The sequence below is a fragment of the Capra hircus genome, chromosome 25 (genome assembly GCF_001704415.2).
Source record: "Capra hircus breed San Clemente chromosome 25, ASM170441v1, whole genome shotgun sequence".
NCBI lineage: Eukaryota > Metazoa > Chordata > Mammalia > Artiodactyla > Bovidae > Capra > Capra hircus.
In genome coordinates, this window is record NC_030832.1 from 12,911,077 (window position 1) to 12,937,254 (window position 26,178).

The following is a 26,178-nucleotide window of genomic DNA, read 5'->3' on the forward strand; positions in this document are numbered from 1 at the left end:
CAAATTAGGTAACTCAGATGAAATGGACCAATTTTTAGAAAGATGCAAACTGCCAGAACTGATTCACGATGAATTAGAAAATCTGAGTAGACCTGTAGCAAATAAATTGAATTAGTGATGATACAACTTGCCAAAAGGGAAAGCCCAGAACCAGATGGCTTCACCAGTTTAAAGAATTAACTCCATTTTTTTGTAAACTCTTCCAAAAAATAGAAGATAAGGGAATATTTAACTCATTCTTTGAGGCCGATATTACATTGATACCAAAACCAAAGAGAGCACATGAAAAGAAAATCATAGACTATACCTCTTGTAAATAAGGGTTATAGCAACCCAAATCCAGCAGCTTATAAAAAGGATCGTATACCATGGCAAGTGGGATTTATCACAAGAATGCAAAATTTATATAATATCTAAAAATCAATGTTATACACTATATAGCAGAATAAAGAGGGAGGGACCCACAGTTATCTTAATAAATACAGAAAAAGCATTTGACAAAATCTAACATCGTTTCGTGATAAAAATACCCAAAACACTAGGAATACAAGAGGGTGTTTCCAGCCTGACAAAGGGCATCTGTGAAACACCTACAGCTAGCAGCATACTAATGGTGAGAGACCGAACACTTCTGCACTTGGGTTAGGAACAAGAAAGGATATCCACTCTTGCCATTTGTGCTCAGCATTGTACAGTGTCTAGCCAGGGAAATAATGCAAGAAAAGAAACAAAAGACATCTAGATTAGAAAGGACGTAAAACCGTTTAAGTGATATGTCTAGAATATAGGCAAGTACATAGAGACAAGAAAGTGGATTAGTGGTACCAAAGGCTGCGGGGAGAAGGGGGATTAGGAGGTGACTACTAACGGGGGTGGGGTCTCTTTTAGATATCATGAGATGTTCTGAAATTAGATAGTGATGGTTGCACACCTTGTGATTGCTAAAGATCATTAAATTGTACACATTAAAATGATGGATTTTACAGTATGTGAATTATATCTCAACAACCACAAAAAAAAATTTATCTACAACTGTTGTTTCACAGCTGTTTGAAACTGCAGTTTTATGATGTATGCTGAAGTATTTAGTGGAGAGAAGAAATCACAACAATTTTGAAAGGACCGTGCTACAGTGAGAATAGATCATTTTGTATTTAACAGTGGCATTAGAAACTTAGGTAAAACTATACTATCTGCTAGAATGCTGTTGCAAAACTCTGAATATTAACTTTCATTTGGTTTGTACTCTGAACTGTTGTCTCAGGGTGCAGTATTAACACATTTTGCATAAAGTTAGACAGTAATGAAATAATATATAAGAAGTAATTTGTATTAACAGATTCCAGAAACCTTGAAAAGACCAAGTTTCCAGTATGAGGTGCCCTTGGCATCAACATCAGTTTAAAAATGTTTCGTGGTTGAACCTGCCTTATCCATCTTCCTCTTGCTCAACTTGTGGGATGGGCAGCCTTCTCCCACTCCTGTGTGGGCGTGTTGAGGAGGTGACACTGAAGTCTAGTGATGGATTTCTGCCCTCACTAATTATTAAGTTATGTGCTAACCAAAGTCAGCTGTGTTTATTCTTAAATATGTTTATTCCAGTAGTAGTAGTAGTAATCATAATTATGTAGTTTAACCAAATATTATGTAAACTGATGAACTATGCATGCAAAAATGTTAAATGTCGGGGACCACAAAGCTATGTTACTTAATACTTAACTGTTAAATTGAGTGTGGGCAAGAAACTAAGTTGGCTTCAGAACTGTAAAAATATAGACAGACACTGTGCTCAAAATCCTTTAAATGTTTGTTCTACTTTAAATAAATGGAAACTAGGAGTCATAGACAGTGGTAGTTTATGCCAGAGAGCTGACATCTACAGAGACGGCCTTGACTCTATATTGGAAGACTGGCAAACACATGGGTCTTTCTGCACTCCAACTGAAAGAAAATGTCTTACGACTTATGTATATCAGTTGTAATGATTTCCTCTGTTAACTGAGTTTTCATTTTACCCAATATCTAGTGTGGTTGCCTCAGACAAGAGGATTGCTCTTCTGAGAACTGGATTATAAGTTAGAGGACTTGTACAGAGGACTCGTGGTTCCCAGCTATGCTACTTAACTAGTCAAGATAGCTTGGACAAGTAAATTAAGCCTCATCTTTTTTCATGTATTAATATTTTGCAATACTTTGTTTAATATCTTTGCTTAAATTGAAATTCAAATTCTACTGATTTCTGATATCAAGAAGAGTAAAGAGCTTAGAAAACAGCAAAAAAAAAGACCGCCCTCCTAAAAGGAGGAGGGGCCCTTACTCGTCCCTTTTCTTTGTTTTTCTCTTTCTCTCTTCTCTTCTTCCTTCCCCTCACACCTCACCTCCCTGCCTTATAGAACTTAGAAATAGGAGTACAGTATATATTTTTTATCTGTTAAGTAAAACATTTGTTTAATCTGTTTATAAATATTTACTTCTTAGCTTTTAAATCAAATGCCAATTTATGGTTCATCAAAACTAGAGTTTGTTTTTAGCCTAGTGTTTGATAAATGTGGAAATCATCTCAGCTTAAAATTAATCCTCCAATCAGTTCTTATTCTCTGAGAATCATTCATTTTGGATCAACTTGGAAAATGCAATTGTTCAAGCTAAAAAGATTTGGGTTTTGGCTGTTTTACTTGTGGAACAAATAAAATTTTCTGGCTTTTTCTGTCTTTTTATATAGTGATTTAAAAGCCACATGTATTTTAAACTTTTGCTAATTCAAATTTTTATTTATACATAGATTATAATGAATATTTCGGAAAAACTCTTTACATAAATGTTAGGTACAGTACTTCAGAATGCATCACTTTGGAGAGTGTTAAGTATGCACTTTGCTCCATGTTCTGTTCATTTGGAACATGTCTGCAGTAAACAAGTTAAAAAATAAATCACTATGTTGGCATTTTTACAGCTACAACAGCTACTTGAAGCACAGAAGAGCAGTTATGTAACTTTTTCTATACAGTGTATTGTCAGTGTTCGGTATATTTATAGGACATTTCTGCTATGTATTTAATAGTTGCACATAAAAATTCAGCCACTACAAATGAAAACCCTGCTTAGAAGATGTTTATTTGAAAAAGTTATAACCTGATGTCAAAAACATGTCCTGTTTATGTGCAGTACATCTACAGCTTTAGATTTCATTTTCTTCAGCTCTAAAGTTTAATTCCGGCTACACCTTCAGGGTTTCCTAAAGTGGAATAGTTAAGAGGAGAGAGTTTCCTTCATCTGCCCTGAAGCAGATGAGGCCATTGGCTTCTATCCAGCGCTGATGTGTCATAACTGCCTGCTCGACAAGGTCTACGCACAGAGGTCACAGAACCCAGGTGCCCAGTACAGTGCCTGAGGCTCTGGACCTTCAGTGTGTGTGTAAAGAACTGTGCACGTGGAGCATTCCACAGCTGCCTCTCCCTCCTCCGCACCACTGCCTTCTCCCCCAACAACATCTGTCTCCCAATTATTTGCTCCAACTTACTGCGCTTTGGCACATAAATGTCGTGTTACTGTGGAAGGTACATGGGCTTTAAAGTTGCAATCCTGGCTTTTATGTGAATCTGTCCATTTGCTTCATTTTTCCAAGCTTTGATTTCCTCATCTGTAAAATGAGAGTAATACCTACCCACGGGGAGGGCATGAGAGCAAAATTAAGGAGAGTGTAGAGCAAACAGTTTCAGACTGAGTAGAAATGTAGTAGATATTCTTCCCTTTCCTTCGTTTGTCATTTTCATTTTTTAAATTAGAAAACCAGATCCCTGAGTGGTTAAGTGGTGGTGGTGGTGGTGTAGTTGCTAAGTTGTGTCTGACTCTTGTGACCCCATGGACATGCCTGCCAGGCTTCTCTATCCATAGTCTTTTCCAGGCGAGAATACTGGAGTGGGTTGCTGTTTCCTTCTTCAGGAGATCGTCCTGGCCCAGGGATCGAACCCAGGTCTCCAGCACTGCAGGCAGATTATTACGGACTGAACTACCAGGGAAGCCCAGTGATTTACTTCACTAAGTAAAGAAAGTGAGAGTGAAGTCGCTCAGTTGTGTCCAACTCTTTGCAACCCCATGGACTGTAGCCTACGAGGCTCCTCTGTTCCTGGGATTTTCCAAGCAAGAGTAATGGAGTGGGTTGCCACTTCCTTCTCCAGGGGATCGAACCCGGGTCTCCCGCATTGTAGGCAGACATTTTTACCGGCTCAGCTACCAGGGAAGTCACTAGGTAGATCACCGGTTAAGTGATTTACTTCAAGTCAAATAGCCCTTTCTTCAGCCACACCCTTTTCCCAAAGTGCCCTCGGAGGGGGCCTGCGATTTCTCACGGTGAACACTCATTCCTGCCTGCCAGCTTTTCCAGCTCTCCAAATCAGCCGCCCTCAGTTCTTTATTCTCCCTCACTTTTCATATGAGCTCATTATGCAGCCTTGAAATTTTGTCTCTGAAGTATTCTTTAAATTTATTCCCCTTTCTTTATTTCCACTGTCTTAACCTAGTCCATCATCAGTCTTTCAGCTTGAGATTTTTTTTTTCTTAACATCTTGAACTAATCAGTAATCATATTTATTTGCTTTTTTATTGAGGTATAGTTGATTTACAGTATTAGTTTTAGATGTACAACAAACATTGTGATTCAAAATATTTATAGATTATACTTAATTTATATGTGTTAGTTGCTCAGTCGTGTCTGACTTTTTGCAACCCCATGGTCTGTCTGTAGAATTCTCTAGGCAAGAATACTGGAGTGGGTTGCCATTCCTTTGCCCAGGGGCTCTTCCCCACCCAGGGATTGAACCCGGGCCGATCCTGCACTGCTGGCAGATTCTTTGCCATCTAAACTACAAATGAAGCCCATACTTCATTTATAGTAATTATCAGATATTGGCAGTATTGCCTGTGCTGCACAATATATCCTTGTAGCTTATTTATTTACATGTAGTAGTAGTAGTTTGTCTGTTTTAATCCCTTACCCCTGTCTTGCCCCTTGCCCCACTTCTAACCTGTACCTGTGAATCTATTTCAGTTTTCTTGTATTCGTTTGTTTGTTTTATTTTTCAGATTACGTGTATAAGTGGTAACATACAATTTTTATCTCTTTGTCTGAGTTACTTCACCAAGTGTAACACTCTCTAGGTCCATCCATGTTGTTGCAAACGACATTTTCCATTCTATTTTGTGGCTGAGTAATATTCCATTCTATACATATACTGCATTTTTATCCACTTGTCTGTTGATTGATCCTTAGGCTGCTTCCATGCCTTGGCTATTGTAAATAGTGTCGCTGTGAACATTGGTGTATATGTATCTTTTCAAATAAGTGTTTTAATTTTCTTCAGATATATACCCAGTAGTGGAATTGTTGGATCATATGGTAGCTCTGATTTTAGTTTTCTGAGGAGCCTCCATGCTGTCTTCCATAATGGCTGCATCAGTTTACACTCTCACCAACAGTGAACAAGGGATCTCTACATCCTTGCCAACATTGGTTATTCAGTGAGATTTTTATCGGTAGCATACTTCTGCCAGAATGATCTTTCTAAAATACACATCTGATCATATTACTGTTTCTCAGAATCCACGTTTCTTGACAGTTGTGCTTTAATTTGCTGCACCAGCCCTGTCTTTGCTTCTCCATGTTTTGATTTTTCTGTACTGGCCCTGTTGGACGTTTTGATATTAGGTGATAGCTGTTCATGCCATTGCACTCTTACTAGTGAGAAAAAAACTTCTGTGTCTGCAAAGTCCTATTCACCCTGGGAGACTTTCCTGACTTACCCAAATACAGTTAGACATTTAATTCTTTTGGTTTCCACAGCACTTTGTACCTACTTATATTCTACTGTTTTTTACGCATGCTATAATAATTTGCTTCTGACCTCTCGTCTCACTCATTGGGCAAACGATTTATCCTGTCTTTAAAATTAGGGAGTTCCACTAGATCAGTGATTGTCAGCACTGGCTACACATTAGAATCACTCTATTCAAGCAGTTGTATAAAATCTCTAGAGACCCTCTCCTTTATCCTACCTATTAGGAATTTTAAGTTACTCAAATGATTATCATATTGTGAAGAAGATTGAAAAGCACTTATACTAGACAGATTCTAAGATACCTTTCAGCTAAAATGTTGTTATTCTGCAAACTTGTATAGTCTAAAAATATAAATGCAGTCTAGTGATCAAAACAGGAATTAAATTAGAAAAAATAAGGGAAATACTTTTCATGCTAAGAGTTAATGAAAACAATATGTAGTGAAGTAATATTTGTATTGAAAAATGTGCTTTTAGAACTCTGATTTTTTGGTTTCATCCTAATTGCTAAAAGTGACTATGGACAGATGGGATAAAATGTTCTTTTTTGTGGTTCTTTTTTTCCTCGGTTATAAAACTGAAAGGTGAATGTTACTTATACAGAAATGTAAACAGACTTGATCCTAAATTCTTGATAACATTAAGGAATTTAACGTTTAACGTTAAGGAATTTAACAGTATAGAAACAGCAGCATAATATTTAGAAAACATCTTCACAGATACAGTTGACGGCAACTGTATATATATATGTTCTTATATTTGTAGATAAATCTTGAGCTCTTAACATTGCATGTTTAGCAGATTGCCACCAGGAGCTTTCAAGGAAAAATTGATAGCATAAAATAACCCAGGGTTACTACCGCTAACTTAACCAGTACAATGACTCAAAATTGTGTTTCTCAGAAGTCATTTGATATGAAAATTTCAATTTGTTTGATCATAAGACCCCATACTAAATACTCTTCTAATGCAGAGATTACTTTCTGGTCAACTTTGTCTTTGAACTTCTTGATCCAAGTTTTATCCTATTTGAGTTTAGAAATTTATTTTTGCTGTCTATTAGCCAGATGTTTCCCTAATGTTTGTAACTTGGGGCTGCTTTGACTCATTAAAAAGACTCTGATGCTGGGAGGGATTGGGGGCAGGAGGAGAGGGGACAGCCGAGGATGAGATGGCTGGATGGCATCACGGACTCGATGGACATGAGTCTGAGTGAACTCCGGGAGACGGTGATGGACAGGGAGGCCTGGCGTGCTGCGATTCATGGGGTCGCAAAGAGTCGGACACGACTGAGCGACTGAACTTAAAGGGCAGAGACAACAGTTTGCTGTTGATAAAGCATTTTTTTGTTGTTGAATGTATTTGGATATTCTACCTGTAGGCATTTGGCTGATTATATATTAAACTTCTGAAGTTTGATATTCTTTGAACCCTTTATTATTTCGCATTTCTTTTATATAGCAGTGATTATATACTACTTATAATCTTTCATTTGAATTAGTCATTATGAGCAATAAGGTACAATGAAGAGATATTTGACTTTGGACTTCGCTTGATTCAAAACTTATGTTAGCACTGATTTGGGAATTACCTTAGCCCAGCATCTTTATGGCATCCGGTCCCATCACTTCATGGGAAATAGATGGGGAAACAGTGGAAACAGTGTCAGACTTTATTTTTCTGGGCTCCAAAATCACTGCAGATGGTGACTGCAGCCATGAAATTAAAAGACGCTTACTCCTTGGAAGAAAAGTTATGACCAACCTAGATAGCATATTAAAAAGCAGAGACATTACTTTGGCGACTAAGGTCCGTCTAGTCAAGGACCTTAGTGGTCATGTATGGATGTGAGAGTTGGACTGTGAGGAAGGCTGAGCGCTGAAGAATTGATGCTTTTGAACTGTGGTGTTGGAGAAGACTCTTGAGAGTTCCTTGGACTGCAAGGAGATCCAACCAGTCCATTCTGAAGGAGATCAGCCCTGGGATTTCTTTGGAAGAAATGATGCTAAAGCTGAAACTCCAGTACTTTGGCCACCTCATGCGAAGAGTTGACTCATTGGAAAAGACTCTGATGCTGGGAGGGATTGGGGTCAGGAGAAGAAAGGGACGACAGAGGATGAGATGGCTGGATGGCATCACTGACTCAATGGACGTGAGTCTGAGTGAACTCCGGGAGTTGGTGATGGACAGGGAGGCCTGGCGTGCTGCAATTCATGGGGTCGCAAAGAGTTGGGCACGACGGAGCGACTGAACTGAATAAGATCATTATTGGTGTTACTTTGACTCCATTGAGAAAAAAAGATTTGAGTGAATCGATAGATGAACATATGAGAGTGATGCCTCTTTTTTTTTTTCCTGTATTATTTTCTCTGTCTCTGGTGTAGTATGAAGAGGTTTGGCTTTTGAGAGCAGAAGCCATATCCCAGCTTGATCTTCCTAGTATTGTATGTGCTTTGACCTGTTATTGGATAAATGTTGAATTAGTTTCATTTTGGAATAAAGTTATGTGTTAGGATATGTCAGATATAAACTCTATGCTCATTCATTCTGTCAGTTCTAGACAGATTATTATTTTATCACAGTTTGTCTTATTAAAGTGGAATGATTGCTTTACTTTCATAACAATTAATAGATTATAACCCAATGAAAGAATTCATTCTAATGCCGTTTCTTTCACATCTCAATTAGATACTGTTGGACAGAGAATATTTCTTTATTTATGATATAGGATTTCACTTTCAAATGAAAATTATCAACCGTTTAAGTAGACATTAGATGACATCCTGCAAATTTGGTAGTAGAATTTCAGAATAGAAAGAGTATGTACTCCATCAAAAATGTTTGGGAATATTAAGTTAAAATTTTTGAACACTTTTTCTTTTGCTACATTTTGTTAAGATTTTAACTTATAATTTTCTTAATTTGGAGGAATGTGTGGGAGTTTAAGGTGAGCATAATGTTAAGATATAATAAGTTTGAAAAAAAAAGTTTAATATGAGGAGCAGATAATAGTGCATGGAAATATTTTAAAACTTAATGTTTAAAGAATTTTCCAAATCATTAGTGCTAATGTTCAGAGTTTGTACATCTTGCCATTAAAAGGGCATTATGGTACTTGTGTCTTAGAATTAATTTGCTATTAATAGATCTTATTTTATATAAATAATTTGGAATGAAAATTCATAATTTGGAAAAATTCTGAGTCATTTTATTATTTCATAGCAAAATAAGTCATTTTATATGCAAATTCACCTACCTGCTGCTGCTGCAGCACATCCTTTTTTAAAAACTTTCTTTATATATTTTTATTTATTTTAATTGGAGGCTAATTACTTTACAAAATTGTACTGGGTTTTGCCATACATTTATATGAATCAGCCGTGGGTATACATGTGTTCTCCATCCTGAACCCCCCTAACACATCCTTTTGAGATCTGCTTTAATTGACGTGAATGTAGTTATTCCAGCCGTTCTGGGCATTTTGTTGTATGACCTGTCTTTTTCTGTCTATATACTTGCACCCTATATTTGTTTTCATATTTAAAAGTGACATTTCTACATTTTTAGACTTTGAAAAGTCCATTTTGTCAATCTTGCTCTTAGTCATTGTTTATTAGTTCATTTATATTTAATATCATTATCGAGAAAGCTGAATTTAGGCCTGCTGTTTTACTGTTTGCTTTTGTTTGTCCCATCTCTTTCTTGTTTCTCTGTTCTTTCTTAAATTAAGTGAGTATTATGTAAATTCCTTTTTTAATATTCCTGTTGGCTTTTTATATTCCCATTGGCTAAAACTGGGTTTTTAAATTTTTTATAAATTATAATATACAACCTTAACTTCTCAGTCTGTTTCAAATTAAAATCATACAACTTCCTTATAATGTATATGGAAATATAAAACTGCAGTAATGTGATTATCCCTCCCCCATCTTTTATACTATAATTGTCATATATGTTACATCTACATACTTTATAAACCCAATAACACAGTGTTATAATTTTTACTTAGAAAGGTAATATTAAGGAAATCAAGAGGAAAAAACTAGTATATTTATCTACCTGTTTACCACCTCTGATGCTTTTCATTGCTAAGATCCAAGTTTCTATGTGGTATTACTTCCCTTCAGCCTGAAGAAATTCTTTTAGCATTTCTTGTAGTGTGTGTCTCCTGGTGACGATTTTGCTTTCATTATTAAAGGGTATTTTTGTTGGGTATGGAATTCTGGATGGACAGTTGTGGAGACTCTGGATTCTCTAGAATAAGGTTCCCTCTTACAGTATTATTTTATTTTAGTAGGCTGTTAACTTGGCTAAACTCACTTTCGCAAACTCTTATCTTTCCAATGGTGAGCAGCAGGTAAAATCTCAGCTCTTTCCTTTTTGCTTTAATAAAAGGAGTTAGGAGTTTGTCCTGCATGTGCATAATTTAGGCGTCAGCCAGAGAAGTGGGCAGTTTATACACAGAATTTAGAACCTCCTCCTCTATGGGTCTCTCCTTTTGGGGAACTCTTTTAATATACAGTGTGTCAAGAGGTGGATCTGCATGTCCATGGTCAGTTGGCTTGCAACAGAGGTGCAGAGACAGTTCAGTGGAGAAAAGATAACCTTTTCAACAAATGGTGCTGGAACAAAAAGATACCTTATCCCAGAAACAAAAAGTTGTAATTCATATATCGTAGCAGATATAAAAGTTAACTCAAAGTGGATCATGGACTTAAATGTAAAATCTTAAACCCTGAAACATCTAGAAGAAAACATCGGAGATCATCTTTGTGATCTTGGGTTAATCAAAGATTTTTATGTGATACATAAAAGAAAAAATTGATAAATTTGGCTTCATAAAGTTAAAAACATCTGTTCTCTACAAAGCACTGTTAAGAACACAAAAAGATAAGCCATAGACCAGGGGAGAATACAGGCATAACTCAACAATATTGCAGGTTTAGTTCCAGACCACTGTGGTAAAGCAAATACCACAGTAAAGCAAGTCACACAAATTTGGGTTTCCCAGTGTATATATAACTTTACACCATACTGTAGTTCATTACATGTGTAATAGCATTATGAGTGAAAAGACAGTTGATATATCGTAATAAAAATTTTTGTTGTTGTTGTTCAGTCTCTTAAGTCATGTCTGACTCTGCCACCCCACGGACTTCAGTACACCAGCCTTCCTTGTCTTTTACTGTTTCCTGGAGTTTGCTCAGACTCATGTCCATCAAGTCAATGATGCCATACAACATCTCATCCTCTGTTGTCCCCTTCTCTTCCTGCCCTCAATCTTTCCCAGCATCAGGGTCTTTGCCAGTGAGTCACCTCTTCACCTCAGGTGGCCAGAGTATTGGAGCTTCAGCATCAGTCCTTCCAATGAATATTCAGGATTGATTTCCTTTAGGATGGACTGGTTTGATCCCCTTGCTGTCTAAGGGACTCTCAAGAGTCTTCTCCAGCACCACAGTTCAAAAGGATCAATTCTTCAGTGTTCAGCATTCTTTATAATCCAGCTGTCACACCCGTATATGACTACTGGAAAAACCATAACTTTGACTGTACGGATCTTTGTCAGCAAAGCAATATCTCTGCTTTTTAATACACTGTCTAGGCTTTGTCATAGGTTTTCTTTCAAGAACACCTTCATGGATCACAGCCTTGTTGTGGCGAAGGGGCTTGCATAACTCAATGAAGCTTTGAGCCATGCCATGCAGAGCCACCCAAGATGGATGAGTCACGATGAAGAGTTCTGGCAAAGTATGGTCCACTGTAGGAGGAAATGGCAACCCACTCCAATATTCTTGCTTGGAGAACCCCATGAACAGCACGAAAAGACAAAAAGATAATATCAGAAGATGGTCCCCACACGTCGGAAGGTGTCCAGTATACTTCTGGGGAAGAACAGATGGCAATTGCTAGTAGGATATTTTAGTAATAAGTATTTTCCATAGGACTGGAAAAGGTCAGTTTTCATTCCAATCTAAAAGAAGAGCAATGCCAAAGACTGTTGAAACTGCCGTAGATTTGTGCTCATTTCACTTGCTAGCAAGGTAATGCTTAAAATCCTTCAAGCTAGGCTTTAGCAGTGTGTGAACCCAAAACTTCCAGGTGTACAAACTGAAGTTAGAAAAGGCAGAGGAATCAGAGATCAAATTGCCAACATTCGTTGGATTTTCCCATAGAAAAGGAATTCCAAAAAAAGATCTGCTCCTGAGAAACCTGTATGCAGGTCAAGAGGGAACAGTTAGAACCTTACATGGAGCAACAGACTGGCTCAAAATTGGAAAAGGAGTATGTCAAGGCTGAATATTGTCATCCTGCTTATTGAACTTCAGTACAGAGTACATCAGTGCAAAATACCAGGCTGGATGAAGCACAAGCAGTAATCAAGATTGCTGGGAGAAATATCAATAACCTCAGATATGCAGATGACACCACTCTAATGGCAGAAAGTGAAGAGGAACTAAAGAGCCTCTTGATGAAGGTGAAAGGAGAGTGAAAAACTGGCTTAGAATTCAGCATTCAAAAAACTAAGATCTTGGCATCTAGTCCCATCGCTTCATGGCAAATAGACGGTGAAAAGTGGAAACAGTGACAGATTTTAATTTCTTGGGTTCCAGAATCACTGAGGATGGTGACTGCAGCCATGAAACGCTTGCTCCTTGAAAGGAAACTGTGATAAACCTATCAGCGTATTGAAATTAGACTAATGAGCCTCATTTCAGTATTGCTGTATACTGGGGAATAGGGAGGCCCAGAGAGAGAGAGAGAGACGGGCAATGGCCATTGCTAAAGCCATCAGAATGTGTAACATTTATCAGTGAAGGTGACCATCTTATGTGGCACCCCGAATAGTTTCAGCAGTGATATTGAAGATCACTGACCATAGACCACCATAACAAATTTAATGATAAAGAAGTTTGAAATGTTTCAAGAATTACCAGCACCACAGAGTGAGCAAATGCTGTTGGAAAAATGGCGTCAATAGACTTGCCTGATGCAGGGTTGTCATAAACTTTCAAGATTTTTTTTTTTTAATGTAGTATCTGCAAAGTGGAATCAAGTAAAGCACAATAAAACAAAGTGTGCCTATGTTTACAAGTCACATGTTTGATAAAGAACTTTAGTCCAGAATATGTAAAGAGTTCTTGAAACAATAATAAGAAAATAAAACCATCTATTTAAAAATTAGCTGAAGATTTGTTCAGATACTAACCTGAAGAAGATATACAGATGACAAATAAGCACATTGAAATATGCTCAACATCATTAAGGAAATGCAAATTAAAACAAGATACCACTACACACCAATTAAAAAAAACTAAAAATTTTAAAACTGGCCATAATCAAGTGTTGGCAAGGATTTAGACCAACTAGAATTTTCCTCACTGCTGGTAGGAATGCACAGTGGCACAGCTATTTTGAGAAATAGTTTGTTAGTTTCTTTAAAATTTATATATGCAGCTGCCATACAATCTAGCCTTTCACTGCTATTTATCGAAGAGAAGTGAAAGCATCTATACATATAAGAACATTGATTGCATTTTAATTTGTAAGAGTCAAAAACTGGAATTAACTCAGATGTCCATCAATAGGAGAGTGGATGAACACACTGATTCAGGATGCTACTAAGCAGGCAGCCTATCAGATGCTTTGCCATCACTTGATACGGACCATCATCCTTTTAGCTTTCAGCTTTCTCTGCAGTTTTCTTTTTGCCTGCTGCCCAGCCCCTAAGCCAGTGTAACATATTTAGGGTTTTAATTGTGGCTTCAGTACTTCTGTTCCCGAGTTTCTGTATGAGTCAGAATGAGCCAGGTTATGCTGTGATAGTAAATAATCCCAAATCTCACTGACTTAAAGTTTTGTCTCTTTGCTGTGAACTGTATGTCTCTTGTGGGTTGGCTGAGAGTTGTGTTCTCTGTTCTCACTCTGAGACCTAGGCTGATGGAGGAGTCTTTATCTGAAACATTGCTGGTTGCTGGGAATGTGGACTTAAGTATTAACACCAATAGCTGTAACTACCTTTGATGCATAGATAAAAAGTATGCAAAATACCTTTCTGTATTTATTTACATAGGTAAACGTGTTTTAAAATGGGAGGTATATTATTCCTGTATGTTGGACACGGAACCTGAATCCAAAGAGAGGAAAAGGAATGGCAGTTGCCACACAGCAGTGAAACAGTGAGAACTCAGGGTTCCCATTTTAATACTTTTGTGCAAATCAGAAAAAGAAATGTACCATCTATTCACACGTTCTTTATTTTGTCAGTCTCTCCAGCAGACCACATTTAAGAGGCGTCTCATACCAGCTGCTGCCAGTGGCAGGGACACAATGGATCACACAGGGGCACTGGACACCGAGGATGAGCTGGGACCTTTAGCCCATCTCGCTCCAAGTCCTCAAAGTGAAGCCGTTGCCCACGAATTCCAGGAACTCTCCTTGCAGTCCAGTCAGCACCTGCCTCCTCTTAACGAAAGGAAGAATGGTGAGTTCAGTGTGCCTGGGAGCTTGCCTTTTTGTGAGCCAATGTACCCTCTGGTAGTAATTTGTTGGTCAGTTCCACTGAGCAGCCTATTCCTGAGGAGAGAACCTCAGAGGGGTGCTGGCTGGTTTTGAGTAACAGCCAGGGTTTCACGTGCCATTCAGTTCTTTCATCATTTCCCCAGCATCTCTAGTAGTAACATTATCTTTGGAAATAAGTTTTAGGTTCAGCCACTTTAGCACAAGCAGAAGGTCTCAGGCTAGCGTAGCATTGGAAAGCAGCTTTCTGTGCTGACTCCAGGGAGATAGACTGGACTAGACTAGATTCTCCTGCCATGTTCCCTGTCTCCAGTGTGCTGCACCTTAACTGTAGAATTGCCAGCATTTGCGCTCTCAGTGATCACTAAGAAAACAAGAATTTCTTGAGTATTTTTTATATTAACGAGGATAGGATATGGCTGTATTCTCAGTCTTCAGCTGGCTCATACTTGTATACAAAATGAATAGTTTCTGTTCTTTGTTACCTGTTCCGAAAATTCTCTTGATTAATCAAAGACTTTCTGAAGTCTCCAGAAGGCACAGTACTGTCAGTTTTTAACAAAAATGAAGAGAGATAGATGAGATACATCTGCTTTATAATACTTAAAACATAAAAACTAACAAAGTGTTAAAATTTACAAACTCACTAAGCGTATATATCAAAGGGCAGAATTAAGAATTTCAACTGAATTTGCCACACTTCCATAGTTCTCATGAATCTTTCATTCTCAAATGTGTATTTTAATTAAAAGCCAGAAGAAATAAAACTTGCCCTGTGGAGCACTTCTGTATGTATCTTGTTATCTCTTTCTGGGTTCTAGGTGTTTCCTGATCCTTTTCAAATAATGGCCTTTTCTTATTCAGGAAAATGGGTTTAAGACACTGCTATTCTCAGCTCTTCAGTACCTGATTTTGGGTGGAGTGTCCTTATTCTCCCTTCCAACAAGATATCTGATGTGTATTGGGCACAACCCTTGTCTGTGCAGTTGGTATAAAGCACCGTCTTGCTCAGGCCTGTCAAAGCTGTCTGGAGGCCTTGGTTAGGTGGTAATTGCTTTAGAACCTTCAATCATTTAGGAGCCTAGCTTTGTCTTAGACAGTAGGGTAGAATATAACCACATTTACTGAAACATGACTAAATTGACCACATTTACACAGTATACTTAGACCAGTATCATATTCAAATTATTTCCCTCAAAAAAACCCAAAATGAATTGAACTTGTATAAAATTTCAATAATATACAGTTGCTCAAGAAAATAGTCATATGTAGCAGAGGAGGGAGGTGTAAGGGGAAAGTTTTTGCTTTGTGGGAATCTTACTTGATGCAGCTTGCTGTATTCCCTTGCAAGAGTGTTCTCTTGAATATTTATGCCTGAACATAAGGTAAGCCCCAGATATGAGCTGGTTTTCCCCTTATAAAGTTTTAGAGTGAGGGAGATGAAATGGTAGAAATTTGAATTCATTAATTTAGTTACATGTATATAATTAACACCACATATTATGAAGCAGGGCAATAATATAGAGGATTTGCTTTATCCACACTCGTATTTCATAAAATCATCTTGCCTAAACTCTGTGTGTTTGTGTGGTGTGATCATCATCAGCAGGAACCCCCCTGCATCATTCGTGCAGCACTGAAATCCAGGGTGCATCTTCGTTTGTGTCTCTCTCGTTTGAGTTACACCGGTTTTTAGATTCATGCAAATCTGACAGTGAAGGTTTTATGTCTAAACCGCAAGTACCATTCACAGAACAGTGGGGCTGTTTTTCATGTGTCCTGCAGTGCTGTATTTATAATCACTCAGTGTTTGATTTGCAGCTGATCATAACATTTTATGAGCCTGTAATTTCTGTTATAGAATTTAATCATCTTTTTTTTTTTTTTTTTTTTTCTGAGTAGGTAATACATGTAACTGGTTTAAAATGTAGGGGATACCAATGACTACACAGTGAAAAGTCAGTTACTCTCCTGGTCTTGTCCCTCAGCTACCCAGTTACTTCTCCAGAATTAATTGCTCTTACTTGTGTCCTTTCTGAGAGAATGGTATTTGACTACCTTTTTAAAAGCAGCGTCTGAAAATCTTCTTTCTTTGTAACAACAGCCAACACTTCATTTTAAGGTTATCTGGAAATAATGTGTTGGTTCTGTTCTTCCTTTTTTCCCCTGATTCTATTAAAACGTTTCTATAAACAGACTAAAACTAGCTTCTAAGGAAGTTGATTTTTAAGCTAATGCATTTTCCTCAAGTGCTTTTTTGTTCAAGATTAAGTAAATTAAAGAGCATCTCATTATACACTGTGTAAGGACTCAAATATAGACAGTCTCCTCTTAATATGTGACTTCAGAAAGTTAAAAATCTTACCTTATATTCAGGCATATTATACTCTAATTTCAAGCTTATGAGATGTTAGCCTAATTTGCATATACCTTCCAAGACGTAAATGAATTGTTGTACAGCTGTCAAAAGTACAGGTTTTGGATATGGGAATGTGAAGAGTAGATCCACATTAAACAACCTATAGATGGAAAAACCATACCTTTCTTACTTTGGTGATTTTTTAGTGTTTATTCTTCATCTTTTTAGGTCTTCTTAATGCCATCTTTAAATCATATCAAGTACAAAATGTAGATGTTAGCCTCAAAATTAATTAATAGGAGGTACTATATTGGGCTTCCCAGGTGGCACTGGTGGTAGAGCCCTGCCAATGCAGGAGACACAGGAGATGTGGCTTCTATCCCTGGGTTGGGAAGATCCCTGGAGGAGGGCATGGCAACCCACTCCAGTATTTTTGTCTGGAGAATCCCACGGACAGAGGAGCGTGGCAGGCTACAGTCCATAGGGTTGCAAAGAGTCGGAGACAACTCAAGCGACTTTAGCATACATAGCAAAGTACGTTTAGATATTTTGAAATAATCAAATATAGATTTTTTGTGTGTGTGATTATGTTTTATTGTTGTTTGCTAAGCTTTTGAATTTTGCATATTAGAATTACTTTGTTTTGGAGAGGAAATGAAGATATTTCAGTTTGGGATTGGTATGTAGACAGATTGTATCACTAAATAGTTTGTAAATAAACTTTATAAGGAAAATGAAGTTGATACCGAAGTACAGTAATAAGTCTAGGATCGTCCCTTATTTTTGATTAAAACTGACATTGGCAGTGGTAGTGGAGTGACAGAATATTCCCACTGCTGGGGTAAATATGAAAGATGTTTAGTAAAGGTAAGCTAGGGCTTTCCTTTACCCTTGAATGTGGGCAAAATATCTCAAGTTAATGACATTTCAGCAGTAAGTGTAGCGTTTAGGCAATTAACTCTTCCCAACAGGACAGTCTTCCATAAAGGAAAGTAGATATATTTTTACTAAATAATGTACCTTTACTAAAACAATGCATGTTGTTCAATTGCTAAGTCATGTCTAACTTCTTGCGACCCCATGAACTGCAGCATGCCAGACTCCCCTGTCTCTCAGAGTCTGCAAATTGAGCTCTGTTTTGACATAATATATACATAATAGATCCATTTTCACGTTTCCATGTTAACATTCCTTTAGATGGTTAACACTGAGAAAAAGAGGGTTTTCAGTCAGAGGGAAAGTTAGTTCTTTTATTGTTTATAAAAGAAAGCCTTAGGTGCTCTAAGGTGAATTTCACTTATAAAAGCAGGGAAAGGCAGAATAGATGGAAACAACATACCTGAAAGAGCTACAGCTCTTTGTCTGTGCCCACACTTAGCTGAGACCATGAGGAAGAAGCTTTTCATTCATGAGGTCATTTAAGACTGATAAGTGTGCTGGTTGGTGAACTTAAGCTTTTAGCTCACTACCAGCATTATCACAGAGTAAACCAATAAGTTGACATAGATTCCCCCCTCATAAAGAGTTCCTGATTTTAGGACTTTGCACGTCTCTGAAGATCTCATCATGTTAACATGACTGTAGACATCCCACAGGCCACCTGTCAGTATCACGTACTGGGAAAATGAGTATCTGCCACCTTTCCCTTTCTGTATTAGCAGGCTTTTTGAAACTGTATGTACTACTAAATAGTCCTGTGTTTTAGGCCTTCATAGAGAAGAGTGACTTATTTGTTATTCTTACTTTAAACTTTGGTATCATTGGTTACTGCACTTACTAGGTCTTTGAGCTTGTGGGCCCATCTTGAAAACTTTTTTTAAAGATTTTCCATCTGTTAAATGGGTCACACCGAACAGTTTTAGACTTTGCTTGTTCTGTTCCAGAGAGAAATTAATTTTTATTAATTTTGTTATTAGAGAGAAAATAATTTATTCCAAAGTTTCTTACATGCAAGGAATTCAAGGTGGCTCTTTACATTGGATTCAATACAGGTATTAATACAGAGGCAAACAGTCTGAACTTTGCATGGAGCCCAGCCAAAGGAAATTGCGTGCTTTATACCATAAAAAATAAGTTGTATATGTTCACAGCTGATCTTTTCTATGGGTTTTACTTTGAAAACAATTCCCCACACCTCATTAACCTTTAGACTTTACTGTCAGTCTAGGTGTTTGGAAGAGCACAAAGGTGCTCAGGATTTGTCTTGTGTAAAACCCTGTTTTGTAGACTATGCACCAGCTGATATGGACTAGTAAAGGTTGATGAAAGAGAAGATAGTTCTATTTTTCTCTGGAGCAAACAGTGAGACATGAAATTCTCATAGTGTCACAACTGGGAACTAAATAATTGGATGCTGAGTAGCCAAGACGTGAAACTGTAGGATTCTTGCTTTCCCTTTCTATAACTAGAGGTAATAGAAATGAATAATTTTATGTAAAATTGTTTTGTCATTGACTTTATAATTAACATATTTAGGTTCTTCAATATTTGAAATAATTCTCAAGGATATTGATAAACATTCTGATACATTTAGATAGATTTCTCTATCGACTCTCAAGAGTTACTGAGGAGTACTTGGACTAAGAGAAATATGTACTCTGTAACTGTAATTTTCCTTAGTTTTTATTATATTTTTAAAATTAGTCTTTAGGATGTAAACTAAACACAATTAAAGGTTTTAAAGTTAGCTACAAACTTCTGGGCAGCTGCAAATGAAATTCTTGATTAATTGTGGCAGCTCTCATTCTTTTTGTTTGTGACGATTTCTTGGAGCCTTCAAAATGAAAAGGAAGCCGTGTAAGTAGCTTAAGGGTGAGGTCCTCTCTTTCACAATGGTCTTTATAAAGTCTCCTATTAAATGGCATGTTTTGTTTCACAGTGTAAATAAGCACCTGTAACCCTGTCCACCTTCCTTTTTGTACTGTGGATTTCTTATTTGGATGGTTTTGCTGTTACTGAGAGTTTCGTTCGCTTCAGTGCATTGCTGGACACACCCAGACAAAGCATACATCGAGGGAGGGTGGAGGCTGGACTTGAGCTCACAGCCTCCGTTTGTAGCGGCAGTGTCAGAACACTAACTTAGGAGTGCTTTAGTTATCATTATCACTGAGGGGATGCCTGAGGCTTACTACAGTTTCAGAAACACATCAATAAGACCACAGGCCCCAGTTACAGTGCCCTTGAAGCCTCATTTTGAGTTATTCTTCCAGTCTTAAAAATTGTGTCCTCTTGCAAAAATTCCTTTGAAATGTCAACAGTTAACATTTATTATAAGTAAGCTTTAGAACATAATAGTAATTAGCAGTTTAATCCAGTATGAGACATCATTATCTTAAACCACATTTATGTAAGATTTTTACAAGACTTTTCTAGAGTCATGTAAGTACATTTTTTTCTTATATAGGTTTGATAATTTTTTGTAAAACTAGAGTCCACCATATGATGTATATTAGTCACTGGAGCAGTGAATAAACTGAATCAGTTTATTGAGAAACAGTCTCTCTCCTGTCCCTCAGAATGCAATTTTTAAAAAGAACGTATGTAATATGAATGATTAGTTAATAAATGTTACTCAGTTATAATTCCCTATCTACTTAGGCCTTTCAAGGCTACTTGGAATTGAATAGTTTATAATCAGACATTTTGCTGGGCCGAGAGACTTTGTTGAAATTAAATCAGGGTTCTTCTCACTTAGGTCTGACCCTAACCCAACCATAGGGACCTCCTCTAGCTACAAAGGTAGAGAAAGGGTAGGTAAGGGATGCCTGCTCTCTACCATAACCTGATAAATATACAGAGTATACTAGAAAAAAGTGACCTATGATTTTTTTCTTTGTTATTATATTTTATTTTAAGGCATCAGTAATGAAGTATTATTGTGAAAGAAAGCAAAAGGGCAAATACGTTGGAGTAACAAATGAACTGTAATTTTCTCTTTGGTTTATAGTTAATAATCACCCAGACTAATTAGCAAGTATCCTACCCAGTGTTTATCTAACTCCTTTACATTAATCCATACTGCTGGCTGCCCTCACCTGCTGCCCTCACTGTTATTAACAGGAAGTATAGTCTTTTGGGAGTCAGGACTCCAGCCTCCTCTGCTGACTCAGTCTGTGAGCATGGGTAAGTCTCGAGCTCTCTGTGTTGCGGTTATGCCCGTTGTAATTGTAATACTCATATGGCAGCTTTCAGCCCATGTGTCTTCTCTGGCTGCCCTTCCTCGTTGCATCGTGTGTTCTTATATCTCATCTATCACTTTTGCCTTGTGCTGTTCATTGGGCAGCAGAAACAGAAAGAATGGAAGATAACTTCCATCTCCGTTAACCAATGGAATTTTCCATAGATACGAATTAGTAATGTCACTGTCTTTAATACGTTCCTCATAGATGTATTATTAAACATACATGCCAGCTCATTCAGTTAGTCAGGCTCCCCTTCCCCCATGTTTAAAAGGAAAGAGAAATTGGCTCAATTTGTGTTATCCTAAAAAGATTACATCTAATGTGGAATATGCAGTGTCGTTCTATTCATGGTTTTCAAGGGTTGGCAGGTATGTGTGAACATTTTTATAACAGGATCAGACTCAATTAAAAGACAATATTTTAACTTTATATTAAACCCAAATCATTCATTTCCTTTTCTGGTTGCTTATGTTGTTGTTTTTATTAAGAAAATGCTAATCGTTGGGTATCTGTTTCACTAACTTAAATTTTTGATCTATGACCTCTGTGTTTAGTAAAGTCTGATCACAGCGTTTTTGCCTTTGGTTCTTATAAGTTAAGTTTAAAAACTGACAAATGTTAGAATTTTTCAGTACTCTGAAGAATTGAGATTTATTGCTACAAAATAGGAGACATTCTTTGACAATCCTTGTTCCTGACACAGCAGTTTAGAAATGTATCGATTAGAGCAGCCATCATATACTATATAAGAGAAAAGTTTGCCATATCAGAATGCTCAGCTTTCCCAAAATATTAAAAGAAATTAGTATTTCAAGAGTAGAAATGGGTTTACTTTTTATTATTAGAAAATATTTATTGACTGATTATTGTGTCTCCCACTGTAAATAATTCTTAGATCTTAGGCTTCTAGTACAGTGTTGGCAGTTCAGTAGGAAATTCTCATAAAATTGTTAGACTCATACATCTTTCAAAGTAGTTCCCTCAGCTAAAGAAATTAATTTAGAGATGATTCTCTCAGATAACTGGGAGGAAGAAGAACCTAATTTTAAAGAGCGAGTGCAGAGATAAGCCTGCTCTGTGGCACTAGACATGTGGTCTGAGGGCACACAAGCGTGTGTCTGTCATCTGTAAATAGGAGTCAGGTTAGGTGTACAGCCCAAGCTACTGGAGGCTTGAATGAAGTAAAGCACTGATGGTCACTCCATGTACATGACACAGGGTAAGTACTGAGAACATGCCATAGGCACCCAGCCTTGCATGCTTGATCTTAAAGTAAAAAACCATGAAATAAGCAGTGGTGAAGCATGCACAGTGGGTAAGGACACCAACTCTGGAGCCATCCCGTCTGGTTCACCGTGACTAGCCGTGTGAACTGAGATGAATTAATTGTCTACTTTTTGCCTCAGTTTCCTCCTCTGTAAAATAAGGACCATATAGTACCCACCTTACGGGGGTTGCTCTGAGGGTTGAATCAGTTCATATAAGTCAAGTATTTAGAACAACATGGTCATATAATTAGCAGTTTATAACTATTCATTATTATTGTGTTTATTTTAAGGATATAGTATTTAAATTCATATTTGGGAAATACAGTTTTTCAGGGTTCCACCATGGTGTTTGATACCTTACTGTTTCTTGCAATAGTCCCAGTAATTTTGGCCCCCATTTGCATACATATTTCTTTTTAAAAATGTCAAAATGACATGCAGTTTTTGAATGTTTCGCTGTGTACCTACATAACAATTGAAGAGCACTTATGTTGTGGGAGCTAAGCAGGCGAATGTAGTAGGCACGCATTTCCCATGAAGTTTGTCTCCCTTGTTGGTACTGCCAGTTCCCACAATCCTAGCATTCCCTGGGCATCAGTCAGTGTCTGCAAGGAATGACTTTCAAATATTAAAGCATGTGAAAAGACAAACAGGCCAAAACTCAGAGCTCTCTAGGGACTATGACCTCCAAAACAGACTCCGTTCTGACATTTTCACAGGCCGCTTGAAGGAATTCCAGTAGGGTCATTCCATTTGGTAAACTCCTAAACAAACCCTCTGTCATCAAGGACTGATTTATAGATTTTTCTTCTTCTTACATAGTTGTTCTGAAGAGATTAAGATAGTAGATATGATTGCTGAGACTCTTTCAAGCCATCTGATTGTATATGATAAGTACTGTACAGAAGACTTTTGGTATTTTGAAGTAATAAAACAGTTATTTGTTATGTTTAAAGAGAGTTCTTGCTCTGAGTTGTCTCTTAAATTTTTTTCTTTTTTGTTTTGATTCCAGGAAATCTATGTCATAATCATGTCTCTAAATTAAAATTCTTTCATTTATGAGCCCAATTATTTAACAGCAAAATTAATTTCAGAAATGATCTTTTAAAAAACAAATGTATGTATTAAAAATATGTACGTAATGACTTGTCTCACAATGACTTTTGAAATATATGAAAACAGAAACAGATCTAGTGATGTAGAATGTTCTTGGTGTGATGGCAGTTGTTTAAATGATGCTTCAAGGTCATAGGGTGGGGGGACAGATCTGTAAATTGTTTTTTAATTAATCCAAATTCTGTTAATATATTGTGTATTATGAAGCATTTCTTTAAAAAAAAAAAATAGTGGTAAACATAAATGAGAAGGGCAGAACCCAAGAGATTTGAAGGCTGGACAACTTAAGGAAACGGGTAGTTAGGTTTGTTTGGTTTATAGTTGACCTTAAATGCTATAGCCTCACGGTTGTCCCGGTCTGAAGTCTAAGTGGCATGTATGAAATTCCAGGGGTGAACAGCATTTCACATATGAAGGATCGGGTTTATTGGGGGACTTTGTGTGGTTGGTTTCCTCCTGTGCATGTTTCTTTTCAGTGAGTTAATCCTTTAATGCACAATCAAAAATTGCTTATGAAATGATATCTGAGTCTGTTGTAGGATTGTAAAATGTTTTAAACAACTTTCAAATGGAAAAAAAAATGAAACACAGGAAGTAAATTGATAATATGACCTTAATCAAGCCTCTTAAAATTAGTAAAAAAGAAACCCAGGATGTTTAAGAGATCTCCTTAGTAAAGTGGAATGAAATAGAAAGATGCTTAGTAATTGATCATCAATAATTATTGAATGTACTTAAGAATTTTTTGGCTCTTGATTGAGGTATAAAATATATATAGTGAAAAAGATATTTATGGTCATGTTATCTTTTTTCTCAAGCTTAGAATTAAAATTGATATTTTAACTAGATAACCCAGTGTTCTTAGGAGAAAGTATTGCTTTTCTAATACGCTTTTAAAAGGTAGATTTTTCCACTCTCACTTTTCATTTCTGTGAAATAGTCTCTTTCTCAAAGAAAGGGAATTTGGTTAAATAACTTGCTGATAAAGTAGTGAAATCTCTAGTTGTAAATTTGTTTGTGCATAGAGACACAGCTTCTCTATGAAGCTGCTTGCTTGACTGCTGAATGTTTTCTCCACCGTCAACACAAACAAATGCTTACACTTTCAAAAATTTGAAGGTTTTATTTGGACACCCAAATATTTTAATATGGAGGGTTTTCTAAATAAATGGATTTAAATGTACTCAAATCAAATAAAATTAGCACTGAAAAATTTGAAATTTAAAGAAATCCAAGAACTTAGTCCTAAACTCTGAATTTCAGAGTCTAGTGGCTTTAGAGAGTAACTTTGGTTTTTGTTTTCTTCACCCGTTACTCTGAAACTATTTAAAGTAGTTCTTATGTTTATTATTTCATGATATATGCTTTCTGAGCTTTTACCTTCAACCCACCTGTACCTTTGTGTTTAAAGTACATTTCTAATAGACAACATAGTAGTAGTAGTTTGTCGCTCAATCGTGTCTGACCCTTTGCGACCCCGTGGACTGTAGCCTACCAGGCTCCTCCCTCCATGGGATTCTCCAGGCAAGAGAACTGGAGTGGGTTGCCATTTCCTTCTCCAGGGGATCTTCCCGACCCAGGAATCGATCCCGGGTCTCCCTCATTGCAGGCAGCTGCTTTACCCTCTGAGCCACTGGGGAAGCCCTATAGACAGCATAGAGCTGGACTTTCTTTTCTTTCAAATGTAGCCTGACAATCTCTGTCTTTCATTTGTGATGTTTAGATTATTTACATTTAATGTAATTATTGGTATGTCTGATGTATTAGTTACCTGTTGCTGTGTGACAAACTGCTTCGTACCTTAAGAGCTTCACCCAGGACACATTTATGATCTGAACAGTTTCTCTGAATCAGGAATTCAGGCACAGCTTAACTTGGTACCTCAGCTTCACAAGCCTGTAGTCAGGTTTCAGGCAAGGCTCTGTTTCATCTGAAGGTTCAACTGGGGAATGATCCACTTCTAACCTTAGTTAAGTTGTTCTTGGCAAGATTCAGTACCTTGAGGGCTGTTGGACTAAGTGCCTCAGTTCCTTGTTGGCTGGAGGCCACCTTCAGTTCCTTGCCTCTCCAACGTGGCAGCTTATTTTAACAAAGTCAGTACGAATAATGCTAGCAAGACAAAAATGATAATTTTTTGCAACATTTCCTTAACATTGTCCTGGTATATTGATGGGCTTCCCTGATAGCTCAGTTGGTGAAGAATCCGCCTGCAATGCAGGAGACCCCGGTTCGATTCCCAGATCTGGAAGATCCCCTGGAAAAGGGATAGGCTACCCACTACAGTATTCTTGGGCTTCCCTTGTGGCTCAGCTGGTAAAGAATCTGCTTGCAGTGAGGGAGACCTAGGTTCGATCCCTGGGTTGGGAAGATCCCCTGGAGAAGGGAAAGGCTATCCACTCTAGTATTCTGTTATATTGATTAGAAGCAGATTGCTCAAGGGGAGAGGATTATTTAAGACCGTAAATATCAAAAGGCTGGCATCATTGAGGATTGTCTTAGAGGCTACCTACCCCAATTGAGTTTGAATCCATCATTTTGTTGTATGTAATGTTTGTCCATTCTGTTCTTTATTCCTCTCTTCTTGCCTGTTTTTTTTTAAGTTATTCTTTCTTTTTTTTTTTTACTATTTCATTTCATTATTATTTTTGCATCATCTTTTTAGTTGTGCTTCTTTATTCCCCTGAGTTTCTGATGGAAACTCAGGTCTAACATGTTGTTAATGCTATCCAGTAAAATGTTTATCTTAGCTATTATTTTTTTATCTCTAGAGGTTCCTTTTTGCATTGTCCATTTCTGTTTTTGTTATAGTCCCTATTTGCTTTAAATATTTGCACATAGTTGTCAGTGGTAATAGTTCCTTTTTTCTGTCATTTCTGGGTTTGTTTATATTGATAAATTTTTCT

The 26,178-nt window shown here is 37.2% G+C and overlaps 1 protein-coding gene across 6 annotated transcripts in view; it reads left to right on the top strand.

The window, feature by feature from the left end:
* The window catches only part of MKL2 (MKL1/myocardin like 2), a 214,961-nt gene that overhangs the window by 65,368 nt on the left and 123,415 nt on the right, over positions 1-26,178 (top strand). For 3 of the 6 annotated variants that reach the window (XM_018040528.1, XM_018040529.1, XM_018040534.1), the window contains exons 3-4: positions 14,100-14,316; positions 20,770-20,832. In XM_018040528.1, coding sequence (XP_017896017.1) covers positions 14,163-14,316; positions 20,770-20,832 — 217 coding nt within the window. In that variant the 5' untranslated portion in view covers positions 14,100-14,162. The remainder of the gene's footprint in view (positions 1-14,099; positions 14,317-20,769; positions 20,833-26,178) is intronic. The other 3 variants (XM_018040530.1, XM_018040531.1, XM_018040535.1) reach the window with 1 other exon arrangement.